General features: G+C 31.2%; 2 protein-coding genes across 3 annotated transcripts in view; one reads left to right on the top strand and one right to left on the bottom strand.

The window, feature by feature from the left end:
* The window catches only part of LOC130902275 (mesotocin receptor-like), a 75,117-nt gene that overhangs the window by 57,990 nt on the left and 3,466 nt on the right, over nucleotides 1-13,661 (bottom strand). The window lies entirely within an intron of this gene.
* On the top strand, nucleotides 86-5,899 carry LOC130902280 (sodium/potassium/calcium exchanger 1-like). The gene is made up of 2 exons (XM_057814273.1): nucleotides 86-393; nucleotides 5,622-5,899. The coding sequence occupies exons 1-2, from the start codon at nucleotides 270-272 to the stop codon at nucleotides 5,762-5,764; spliced, it is 267 nt and encodes an 88-aa protein (XP_057670256.1). The 5' UTR covers nucleotides 86-269; the 3' UTR covers nucleotides 5,765-5,899.

The following is a 13,661-nucleotide window of genomic DNA, read 5'->3' as shown; positions in this document are numbered from 1 at the left end:
TGTATTTATAAATATATTAAATTAATGAACAAATATGGAACAAAGCAACCATAGTTCTTGATGTCCTCGATTTTTTTTTATTATTTGAACAGTTGGACATTAAAGTCTAATTGTTGGGATCTACGCTGTCACACACATGTGTCATAATTTATTATTTTTTTCATGTGATGTCAAAACCATTTTTAATAATTTTTCATGTTACTTCTTGATCTGTCAGAGAGAAGTTATTGCTCCATTTTTTCGAATGAGATTGAAATTTGTTGTTAATTATGGTTTGTAAAAAGCAACCTTTCAAACTTCACCCGTTAAGCGTTATTCTAATCATACTGGGATGTACAATAACTGTTTATTTGCACAATATGGCATTAATGGCCGCAGGCGAAGACGATAAGGGTAACTATAATTAAATCATTTATTATTAATAGCTATTAAACATAAGGAATTATCCGTTATATCATTAATTGATTTATTAGGTCATCATATACCAAAGTACTCAAATCGTTATCCTGTTTATTGTTTGACGTTAACTTGTTCATGTTAATTGTAAAACAAGGACATACTATTTGTTCACTTCCTGTTCGTTTGTAGCAATTTGCTTACAAAATTTTTTCTGCTCATTTTACTTGGAAGAACTAGAATAGAGTTAATAATTAATAAGAGATAATTTTTCACTTGAAGCGGAGTAACATAGGAATTATTTTGGAAAGAAATAGAAAATATGCGTTTTATTTAGTTGTCATCAACATTAGAGTTTAAATTGTATTCAAAAATTTTTGAGAGCGAATAATATGATGGTCATACTAATGGGTGTCTAGTAGTTTTAGTTCCCCTAGTTACTATAAGTTATCTCACAGGTCAAGTTATTGATGAGGATAATTCCTTTTAGAATTCTTAACATTCAATGAAAAATTATACCTACTTATTCTTAGAATGCCTCTAGTTATTAGTTTATTTTTAACATACATTCTGAATGATGTATTTGTTTTTCCAGTATAATTGTAGTTGATGGAGAATTCCATGCATGTAGTTGTTTTCGATGCAATTGCCTTGAAAGTGATAACACATTGAATAGTTTCGCGTTTAGAAAAAATGTCGTTTAGACCTCTAGGTGTCATATCTTTGAATTTGGTATTAATACCTTCTGCACATTATAATTTGCGTCAAAGTAGGACTCTGATTCCTGTGGTACCCATTCCCTTGTACCCGCTTCCCCTGTTTTTTTTTGCCATCTTCAATTCCTACAAAGTTTTTTCATTTCTTTTCAACTTCTGATTCATTCATATGGTATTATTATTTATTTGATATTTGTTGATCAAGTTTCCAGCGTTGGTCACTTTTCTCGTCAAACTCTTCATCTCTACGATTCCTATATAGTCCAGGGAAGATAGGAGACAAATCGGAAAAACTTGTAATCAGTTGATATTGAGATGTGGTTTTTTGCATTGTCTCCAAAAACCGGCCGCGGAGAAGTTTACATATAATGGTTAAGCCGTTTTTCAAAAATATTTCTTTCTGGTGTGATAAATGCATTTTTCAGTTACATAATTTCTCGGACAGTTATCAAATGATAACAAACCCGATAAAATCGTTCAAAAATCGTTTCTCGGGGTTTTTTTGGTATGCTAAATTGGATGGACACAGCAGATTTTTGTTGTCGACGGCAAGATACTCTAGTTTGTCGATAGCTGTATCATCTTCTTCAAATCCATTTTAAAAAGTCGCAATGTCTTTCATGTAGATATTATTTTTCTCCAAAGTAATAATTTGTATATTATAACTCAAATCTATAATGTAGATTGAATTCATATTTTTATAATTTCTAATATTTATTATCAAAATTGAAATTGAACTTACATTTTTGTCAATTACCTCTGTACACTTCCAGTGTACGTACTTCCGGAATCAGACCGAACATTTCCGAGAAACGACCTTTGAGCAATTTTTCAAGTTACCAATCGTTTCAGAATTGTTGGACTGAAAAGTGCATTTATTGCACCAGACTGGAGTTTTCGAAAAATGACGCAACCACTATTTCTAGACTTTTTTGTGACCTCTTTATAAAGATAATGCAAAGAACCGCATCTCGATAGCTTCTGATTAACAATTTCTCTTTATACCCATCGATTTTGATCTGAATGCCCTAGACTAATACCTTAGAATACAGAAAATATATCATCTTCAAAACACGATATATTTTTTTGTCTTTTCTTTCGATTATACAGTTTCCTGTTACATCTTTTCTGGTCGGTACTGCTATCTCGTTATATATTTCATTGTCCGCATATTTAATTAGTTTGTCATTATCTCATGTCATGCCTTGGGCACCTTCTGTTGATTCCATGATTCTTAAAAATTTCTCCTTCTTATGTTTATCATAAATTTGTGTTTGGCAGAATTTGTTCATATGGTAGTTTTCATTCTATTCCTGCTTGTTTTGGATTCTATTTATAATTTTATAGATTTCTTTACAGACGATTAGAATTTCCCTATTTCATTGTGTTGCGATTCAACATACTGTAAATACCATAATCGTTAAGACTTTCACAATTTTATGAATTTTCAGACAATGACAAATGTCGAATGTCCTTTGTACCTTTAAACCCCTAATAAATAACTCTCTCTCCGCAAGAGACCAATCGTTAAATTTCTAAAGTGTCACTAATAACTTTCTCTCAAATAAACACAAAAGCAATTACTATTGAAAACTTTTGAACACCTTCATTATACTTTTACAAACTATTCCAAGTTCATCTGGTTAACCCTTATACAAACAAAAGAGAAATTTCAAAAAATCTGTTTGAAAAATATAGATTCTTTTTATTGCTTCACGGCAATTAACACAAAATATTACCACGATATTGGGATACTTTTAACCCCCATTTTAGCCCATATAAATAAAATTTAACATTCATGCACGAGAGAGTAAGAGAGCAGAAAGTAACACAGTACAGAACAGTGAGAAAAAAGAATCCACAGTAAACAGAAACTAAACATACAGTGCGCGTTAAAACTAACGAACTATATCTAAATCAACTTAGCGATTCTCTCTCACTTATCAACTCATAAAAAATCTTAACCTTACAAACGGGCAAAATTACGATTTACCTGAATAATCAAAATATCTCTCGCGTTACGACGCAACATAAAACGTGCAATTTTCTGTTACTTCGTTCAAGAATAACCGGAAAAATATACATATAAACTTCGCTATCTTTTGTAACCAACTATATATCACTGTGGACATTCTTGTTGATTTATCTTGTTGCTTATTTTGTACATCGATTTACGTGTAATATTGTCGTATTTAAGTGTTTTTAATAAACGTTACTTAAAATTACGACTGGTCCTTCATTCCGCAACCTCGTCGAAGAAAACAACACATCTACTTGGGTGCAGTAGTGAACGACAAACACGACAGTCCACTTCATCCAACTAGTTCATTACAATCCCCCAAGACATTGAATACTTACAAATCCTTCATGGCCTATTACCTTTAATATTATATTCAACATAATAACTACAATCAACAGTTTCTTCATCTTAATAGTCAATGTTTGCTGGTTATGGATCTTATTATAGATTCAAGTCCATTTATTGAGCCTGCTCATGCTACCACTACACCAACTATCTCCAGAGACAGTATATGTTCAATACGTACAACACCAATGGTTTCAGAGATACCAACGTAACTCTATTTTTTACCATTGAATGAATATGATTCGTATATGCAGTTCATCTATATTAATCTTGATTGTTTTAGATAAACTATTTTCTCTGTTTGTTGAAATACTTCATACATACTTCTATTTCAATTGTCATTAGATCAAGATGCTTATATTGGAAACTGAATTCTTCTATTAATGTACATAATTGAAAATGCATAAATGTATAAATGCGTCAATAATTTTTTGCCGTCTAGTCCAAGATTTATTGATACAATTTCTATGTATTATTATCGTGTCAATGAAAATCCTCTTAGGCAAGTCCTCGGAATTAAAAATCAAAAATAATTTAGTGCGCAAATGGAATGATTTACATTGAGATATGCATTACATAGTTATAATATGTTTTCATATGTTATTTGGAAATGTTCATCAAATATGAATATGACTTCCTTCATCTTTTTCACTTCTTAAACTATTTATTTGTTTTTCTTGATAAATCGTCTTGATTTTAGTTGTCTTCTGATAGAAAATTGGTTTCCAAAAACAGTTAGATATTGCCGTTTCACCTATTTTGGTCTTCATCAAAATATGATGTGACATCAACACAAAATCCGGTTTAACCACAAAAAATAATTGTTATTATATTTCAAGAAGATGTAGCAACCATCAGTTAAATTATTCGTAATTACATTGTAATTTATATAATAGAACAACTAGCTTTTACCCGCGTCTTCGCTCGCATCGAATCTATTAAATAAGTATCAGAAATCATTATAATAGAAAAGAACGAACTCTGTAGCTATATTAGAACCTGAGATTCAAGTGTTGGGAAACTCAAAAGAAAGAAGAACTAAAACGAAGTCTCTATCTTGAATGGAACCTGAGATATTGAGGATAGAACGTGTGTATAACTTGAGAATGGTGAAAATTAGATGAAATCCGAAGGTTGATGGCTAATCTGTGCATCAATAACTTCCATTGAAAAAAAAAATTAAGCAAATCGGTTGGGTAGAACGCCTGAACGGACTCGGAATGGAAATCATCAATTTTTTTAATATATAAGATAAATTTTACTCAAATTTGACTTAACTTGATATAAACAATCAATTATAAGTTTCTTATTATTATGAAATAGAAGAAAAGGAAATTGAATCATGCATTAAGAATTCCTCACCTTTCAATCAAATTAATCCCATTGCGACGACAATTTGAAGAGACTATTGTTTCCAATGGGTAGAGGTTAACTATGCAGAAACTTTCACGAACAAAAAGTGTGCATTCATTCCTTGTAAATAAAGGATTTTTTTTACTATCCTCAAAGGATCTCCAACTAATCCAATTTAGTTTTCCAATCACGGTGAACGTGACAACACCGACAAAACCAGACTCAACTAGTGAGAAGTTTCAAATTAATTGTGTTTTAAATAACGGATAACCAACTTTTTGTCGAAAAGATAATCTAAATTTCTGGTTCGGCAAACAAGATGGAGAAAGATCAAGCAATTAAGTACAAGACATTTATGATTTTTCAAGAAGTAACAATTTAGTACGATTTTTATATTCAATATATTTCCATAGTAATATTGTATGAAATGAAATAGCGGTGGTTACCAGAAAACATTCAGAGCTCGCTTCTATGACTTTCATTTCTATTATGATTAATTTAAACTGATAGTTTACAAACGTTAAAATTTGTATTTCGGCAACTTAGTACACGAAATCCTCGTGTGGCTCCAGCTGATTGTCTTTTTATATTCATAGTTCATTAATATAATAGATCAGAGTTGTCAATGTTAAATTATATTTTGATTAAGACCGAAGTAACGACTAAACGTGAAAAATCTCTATAAAAAACCGATTATTAATTAAAATCAATCAAGATATTGAATATAGAAATGAGAAATTTCTAATCTGTCAACACCTTACTCTTATACTATATGTATAATTTTTATTCAGGTGATGAAAATGAAGAAGCACCGCAAGAAGGAGAGGGAGGAGAAGGTGAAGGAGAAGGTGAAGGAGAAGGTGAAGAAGGTGAAGGAGGCGAAGAAGGTGAGGGTGGAGAAGGAGGTGAAGGGGAGGGAGAAGAAGAAGGCTGAAGAACGTAGAGAAAACATTTTGTATCCAAATTCGTTGTATCTCCTTAAATCTCTAGTTACATTTTCTAAAAATTTAAAATTTATCAGTTAATTATAAATATATGGTGGCAGTTAATATAAAAATTGTAAAATAGATTTATTGTTGTTATTTATTGAGATCCTCGATTATACATTATGGTCAAATATATGATAGTTATTATTTTTGTTTATTCTGTGCTGCTCATTATATTCGTATCATATTAAAATTAGGGCTGGCTGAAAAGTGATCAGATTATCTAGTCAAAAACAAAATCTTAATTACTTTGAAGAAGTCTACTGAAAATATAGACGTTTATAGATGTATCGTTATCAACTCGAGAATGACAGTTATTTTGAGCATTCGATTTACATCACTACTCCATACAATTTAAATGAATATTTTGAAGATTTTTGAAAATTGATCTAAATCGCAATTCTCTCACTCTAGCCCACATATTCAACGAATGCTACGCCGGCAATATCTAAGCATTGTTATAATAAAGCTTCTAAATATCCTTGATTTTAGGTCTCTTTGGTTTTAAAATTATTTTTTTTTCAGTAATTTATGAAAGATTCTAATTCTCATTAGAGCGAAGTCACTCAGAATAAAAGTTTACCTTACTTTATACTGAATCAGGACATCAACTGGACCTGCAGAATGCTCAAATACAATTAAACATCAAAATCGGAATAATAATATTAAAAATTGATGAAGAAAAGCTAATCGACACCTGACTACTGGTTACTGCCGAGAATATAAAAGTAGATATCTTGATTATATCTGAAACTAATACAAAACAGAAAAAAACTCTATATATGATATACAAATTGACACACAAAGGTTATAAGCCAAAACAAAACAGAAGAGAGGAATAGCTAAAAACGATCTAATTTGCCTCATCAACATTTGTACGAACCATTTTTTCTCTAAAATAAATATATTATCACATGAAAACCTTGAGGTAGATTAATCAATCGGCGACTACAACTATATTATTTTCGAGGTTGATCATCAAAGCTATCAATAAAAACGACGCAGTGATACTTTTGAACGATGGAACATTAGAAAATTGGAGAAACAATAGCTTGTTCATGCACAATCAAAAATAACGACTTTAGTGTAGTCGTTTAACCCACATCGGTATTCATTGCATTTTCAAGAAGCAGTGTGTTCAATGTACGTGATATGGTTCTTCTATGAAATTACACTCAAGGTGCGATACTTACCGTGTCTATAATTTATAGAGAAAATAGCCTCAGATAGGATTAAAATATGCAAGTTGCTTTTTGACAAAATTTGGTAGATGAGAGTTTCTGAAAGAAAATTCAAGGTAGGATCTATATAAGCAATTCAAAAATTTTCCTGACATCTGAAAATGCGAAGGAATATTTCTCAGAATAACTGTGAAAGTATCACTTAAATTACATGTGACAAAAGTCAATCGAATTATTATGCCGGATCTCCATTTCAAAATATCCTATATAGAAAAATGAAATATTCCTAAAATATTGCATATCTAATTACAAAAACAGTTCGATGGTTAGTAGATAAACTGAAACAAATTGAAATATTGACTCGGTGATTGATGTTTTTGTTATCTTTCAGAGTAGAAATGAGATTAATAAATTTTTAATCTGTAACTATAATTGAATTATAGTTTATATGACGTCTCCCGCTACCAACTTCACCTAGAATTCTGAAGGTTGCTTGACATGATGCAATATAATATTCAAGAAATAGACTGCATTTTTTCGCAAGAGCAAAATATTACATGGAAGAATATTGCACGTTGCTTGACATTATGCAAGACTCTTGCCATTTTATCATGGCTACCACTTACCAAATTTCCATAAGTGAAAGTAAACAAATTCGTAACTTCAAATTTTATTCAATATTTTGTGTCTAGCTTAATAATGAACGTAACAAAAATCTGAGACAGACATTTAGTGGTGGTTAAGATAAATATAACTAGATTTCTCCCTAGAATTGCACCTTGCACGCAATAAAAATGGCATAGATCCGCGATAATGTTGCAAATGCGAGTACTTGCATGAAACAATCAGTTGAACTTCATCTGCGCATGTTTTTGATCAATAATTATTGCGTCCTGCATTGCATCATGTCAAGCGTCCTTTATAATCATATTACTTTCAAAATATCACATTGAGTTTGTATATTGTTCTCTGATTATTTCATTATTTAGAAGCTATTATCAAGAAAATAATTATTTTTCGTTTCTTGTCTCTTATTCTATAGAAGTGGAAAGAATTTAATTCATTAAACATTACAAGAAAAAACATCTTTTGTTATATTCTTTCGCCGTGCGATTTTAGACCATGACTTTAATTTTAACTGGAATTCCACCGAAGCTCTTGGGATGGTTCAGAAGTATATTTGAATTCGGAAGAAGTTTTGGTCAGCCCGGTAACTAATATAATTAGTGTGGGGTTTCGATAATGGAGGATAATTCTGTAATTCGTTGCTCAATTTCATTTTTTTCATAAAAATCATCTGACCTCTTACTGTTTGGTCAACTTAAATTTCAACAGAATAAGAATAATATGAATAATGACTGAAGAATCCTTTAAAGTTAACAAAACTTTTGATGACATGGTTACGTTACGAAAATTACAAAATTACATTGATTTTTGGTTCTTATATAATGTTTTATGTTAATTTTTGCAATATACTGAACATAGATAAAATTGAGATCAGATTTCTTGTGTATAACCTTAGTAATAAATCCATTTAATTTCGATTTTCCACACTGTATGAGTCCAATTTTAATACAAATGATTATTTCTTACAGTTGATAATTATTTGTTGAAAAGTAATGACTTTACCATGTTCTCGTAATAGAATGTTGTATGGAATGATTGCTACTAATTTCTTCGAAACTTTTATTCGTTATCTAAATTTATAGGTATAATACAATCTCGAAATTGACATAAAACATACCGCAAATTAACATTTGTCGCACTTTCCATTATTGGAACCCTGTTCCCAACGAGTTAACCATCAATGGAAAATACTGTTTTTGCAAATACTCAACAAATTTTCTTCTTCAGGAAAAAATCTTTACTATAAAAAAATGTATAAGAATTGAAACTAAAAGCTCAATTGAAAATATAACAAAATTCAGTCATTCGATTAGTATTCCAGTTTTTTTTCATTCGAGCTACTTAGAGAGATGTTTACATAGATCCATTAAGTGTGGTACAGAATCCAACCATATAAGTAGAATGACAGATGATAGGGTAGTAATAATCGCAAGAGACAAATCGCCCGCCGGGAGCGATTAACTTAAAAGCACAACAAAAGAAAGAAACAGGCAGAGTGGCTATAGAAAAGATAGAAAAAGAAGATATAAAAATGACAACTCAGTTTCCGTTAATGGTGGCGGGTAGTTATTCTTTGCCATCCCTCTCGTCCCTAGCACGAATTACCACTTCAGGTCATCGGATCCTGCCAACGCGAGCCTCAAATCTCTATCCATCCCTGTACCAGAGATTCATGTCTTTTTATCTTTTATCTTCTTTATCCCGTTCTTTCACCGAAGTTTCCATTATTAACGAAAGTACTTTTGAACCAGATGCTATAGGTTTACTTCTATGTTAGAACAACAATTCTAACAGAATTGACATATTAAAGTTATTTCATGACAATTTAATAACGTGCTCATTTGAGTATATGTAAAACTATTTCTCGTATCTCTGAACTTTACTATTGGCCTAAACTAAGAATTTCTGTATAACGCTACGTAAATAAATGTCCAGTTTGTTCTTCTTGTAAAACTCAAAATTTATCTTAAGTTGATATCATGGGTCTTTCTAAGGATATTAATTCTCTATGGCTGATTTAATAGGTCCCTATCCAAAATCAAAGTCTAGTAAAATATTTGTTTTAATTATTACTGATTGGTTCACTATATTTTGTCTTGTCCATCCAATGCCTCACGCAACTGCTAAGAGTATTGTGAAATTTATGGAAAACCAAGTTTTTCTTCTTTTTGGAGTTTCGAGGATTTTTTCTGTTGACAATGATACTGTTTTGAATTCATCTGTTTCGCAGTATAAAGTGCAAAAAATTCTTTATAACGCTCTCAAGCAAAAATTATTGTTACAGCTATAAGATGTTATATTCATGAAAATTCGTCTTGTAATATAATTAGGATACTTCGTTAAACAAAGTTGTACAAGCAATTTGAATATTAATTTGCGTATTTTACATGTAATATCTAAGGGCGTTTAGCAGTCGTAAACTTAGTAGTTTTAAAATTATTCACATAACCATGTGAAAATAATACTTTTTTCAATTGTTTGAATAAATGACTATTCTAAACTCCAGAAAAAGTCACTGAGTGAATAACTTTTACTTTAAAATAAGTCGTTTCCTTCTTGTGCAACGCACGATTTTTCATAACTTTGATTCAAATTAAATATAACTTTTCAATTGTTAATGATAAAAATTAGACCAAAAGTATTAATAATGTCACATTTTAAAATAGAAAATTAAATCGATCATGATTCTTGATACTAGAATTGTATACGTTTGTATATCTTATTTATTATACGTGTTAGCTTTGACAAATTTGTCTGAAGGTGTATCTGTATTTTCAAATTTTGTCCCATTTTTCTTCAATTGTCATCACCATTCAATGCAAATAGAAATGAACTATTCTAACGAAAATCGAGAATAAAATAACAATAGAATGTAATGTATACTATAGAACAGCAAAATGGAATAAATTTGTCAGGGCGTGCTAGGAAAACGCTTAGGGTTATGACTTGTGACAGTGGCCAACAACAACTTAATATCCTTGTTCCATTTGGAAATACTTTTTTTCATTCTTAATTTTTTTCCCAAACCAGAAGCTGCTTTAAAAAAAGTAAACGCTGTAACTAATAATTGATGCTAGAAGTAACCACCTCTAGACAAAATACATGAACGTTGCCAACGGGTCATGGATTGTCGTACACGTCTAAAAATTTTAGGTGTATTTCTTATGTTGTCACACGCTAATGAATACGATTCTTCAAATTGTTAATGCCAACTATGGTTTCGTGTAGACTAATGATTCGAGATAAACCAATAAACAGAAATCACAAGGATCCAACTCTGGAGATGGAGGAGTCCAATGTTGGGGTCCTCCACGACCAATCTAACGGTTGGGATATATTAATGTTGCCTAGCAGTCCGACTATGTGCCTTAAAGGTCTGTTATATTTATATGTTTATACATATTTATATTATTGTTAGATGAAAGTGAATCCAATCATACTTCTAGGATATCAACAATTTTCAGTATTACAGTGTTCATAGCATTAAGGATTAAGGAGGTAGATGGTGCAGAACCTATTCTTGGTTTTATCCTGTCAAAGTTACTCAACAAACTGAAATACTTGCTCATGTGTTTGCACCTCACACGTGTGAGTGGTCTGCAGATGCCTATGGATGATTTCAGTCTAGCGAGCTAATCAACCTTTTCGTCGCAGGAGTGACATGGCACTCAAACTAGCTAGACCCTTCTTTGTTCGACTGTTTCCGTGTCTTTATAGTTGAAATTAGAGTCACGTATTTTTCCGTGAAGGGTGCCAATAGACTTTTCTATTAGCATAGAAGGCTCTATTTGTTGTATGTAATATTAAGTAGTTGATAAATGGAAAAGTGTAATATTTTCTATTTTTTATCCTCCATAATTAATATGCAAATATTTATATCTACCTCAACAATAACTATATTACCTTCGGCAAAACGTTGGGAAAATGTTCCGAGGATTGCCATGTTCGCCACAGAAATCAGTTGAAATAGATAATTTCAATACGCCCTCCTATTTCTAGTAATAAAAGTACCATTTTACAATGATTAACAGCATACAACCTGTACGAATTGATTGAAAAGAATTTGTATATTTCAATACCATAACATGTACTGATATAAAAATGTCAACACTGTTAATCGCCTACATGTTAAACCATATCTTGCTACATTCTCGAATAACAAATTATGCATACTCTTTGGCTTTTCCAAATAAAAGGAAAATTCTATAAATTCACGTTACTGTTATTTCAATGTAAATAAAATATACACCTCATTATCTTGTGTTCTACATATCTTTCAAAGAATTTTTAGATTAAAAAAATTACTTCCGCTAATCAATCATATTAGACATAAAGTTGTCTAGGTATTTTATATTATCTATCTACCAGTACAAAGTACTGTTAGTATTTCCGTTACTTTTTTGAAAATTCATTAAAGACTATTCTTATTTTCAGAATACAACTCCCATGGAAATATCAGTTTTTCTATCATCCAGTAATCTGAATTGTTTAGCTTTAGCTTCTTCGATAGTTTTTGATGTTAGAAAATTTTGGATGGCACTTTATTTACTTATGAGGATTTGGCTTTACCTCTTCCATTAAAAAATCAGATTCATCGATTTCTACTTTAAAATTTAAACCAGAAGAGGTTCTTAAAAATTCCCGTTGACCATTTAATTTTACAATGTATATCTTCATAAGTCATCTCAGTTTAGTGAAACCCTGATCCAAGATTAATGGGTATGTTTCCAGTATTGTCAGATTTTCTCAAGTTTCTGATTTTATGAACAATTTATTTGTTATTATATATTGCTAGAATTTCGGTAGGTATTTCGGTGAGTCTTGCAAACTTTTTGCTGGAGTCTAACTTGAATTTTTAGAATTCTAGTTTTGCAATTAATTATGAGGTAGATAAAATTTCCTGCTTTTTCAATTTTCTCACAATCCACGAGTATTATGAAGATCGTATTTGATATTTCTTCAACTACTTAATGTTGATGATGTGCTTTAGAGTCGATATTATGTTTATCAGATAGATAACGAACGCTCTACATTTTGGATCCTTCATCTCGTAACATACACATGTTGTTTCTGATTTCCCCATTTTTCTAACATACTTTAAAATGTTTGCGAAATATTATGTCTTGACATTCATCAAGAGACGATTTCAAAATGATATTTTTTCGTTGAATATATTTAGTTCAATGATTCAATGATATATTAAAAGCAACAATGAAATTTCTGATAACCAGTCTGGACAAATATTTGTTATGAAAGAACATATTGGAACATGTTTTCTATTTTTGATGACAATTTATAGAGAGACTTGATGAAAACAAGTATTCTCTGTTAATTAGAGCATAGTTTGGAACAAGATGGTCCGTTCCTCTACGGATTACTTATTGTTCTACGTTTTAAAAAGACGGAACTGATTAAGCTATTAAGTCAGCAATCAAATTATCAGTTTCTACTGATTTAAGGTTTGTATCCCTCATTCTAGCTTATCCCATATATTCTTCAGAAAAAGTTCAAATTCTCTTTGTGAAGTTTACAAGGATACTCCTGGTTATTTAAAAATAATTGCAAATCACACTAGAATACTTCTTATTAATTATCATGCTAAGTCTGGTACCAAATTCATACATAATCTTCATGCAAGTCGAAACATGTCATGCCTATAGACGGGTGGGTGAAAACCGAGTAGTGCGTTGAGTATCTAGATCTCTTGTCTATGCACGTCCCAAAACACGTTTCCGTCACTATTATATTATTTGTGCAGTAGGGGTTTGAAACGAATGTGTCTTTTTCTCGTACCGAAAACCATGTGTGACGAAAAACAATAGCAACGTATCAATCTCAAATTTCTCGTTAAATTCTCTATCTTGTGCGCGTGTTTTTGAGTGGCGTTAGCGCTTTAGTGATGACCGAGAGAGTAGTGAAGATGACCAACGTCCATCTCGCCCAGTGACTGTTTCAACTCCAGAAGCAGTGACCAAAATCAATCAAATTGTGTGTGCAGATCGTCGAATGAGCATCCGGATGATTGCCGAGGATGTAA

Source organism: Diorhabda carinulata, chromosome X (genome assembly GCF_026250575.1).
Source record: "Diorhabda carinulata isolate Delta chromosome X, icDioCari1.1, whole genome shotgun sequence".
Lineage (NCBI taxonomy): Eukaryota > Metazoa > Arthropoda > Insecta > Coleoptera > Chrysomelidae > Diorhabda > Diorhabda carinulata.
This window is presented reverse-complemented; position numbering and strand designations above follow the sequence as displayed.

Excerpts from the sequence above, each read along its gene's own strand:
- LOC130902280 (XM_057814273.1), top strand. The coding sequence starts at position 270 with ATGGTTTGTAAAAAGCAACCTTTCAAACTTCACCCGTTAAGCGTTATT. Across the intron at positions 394-5,621 it reads CGCAGGCGAAGACGATAAGG|GTGATGAAAATGAAGAAGCA; the intron begins GTAACTATAATT and ends ATTTTTATTCAG.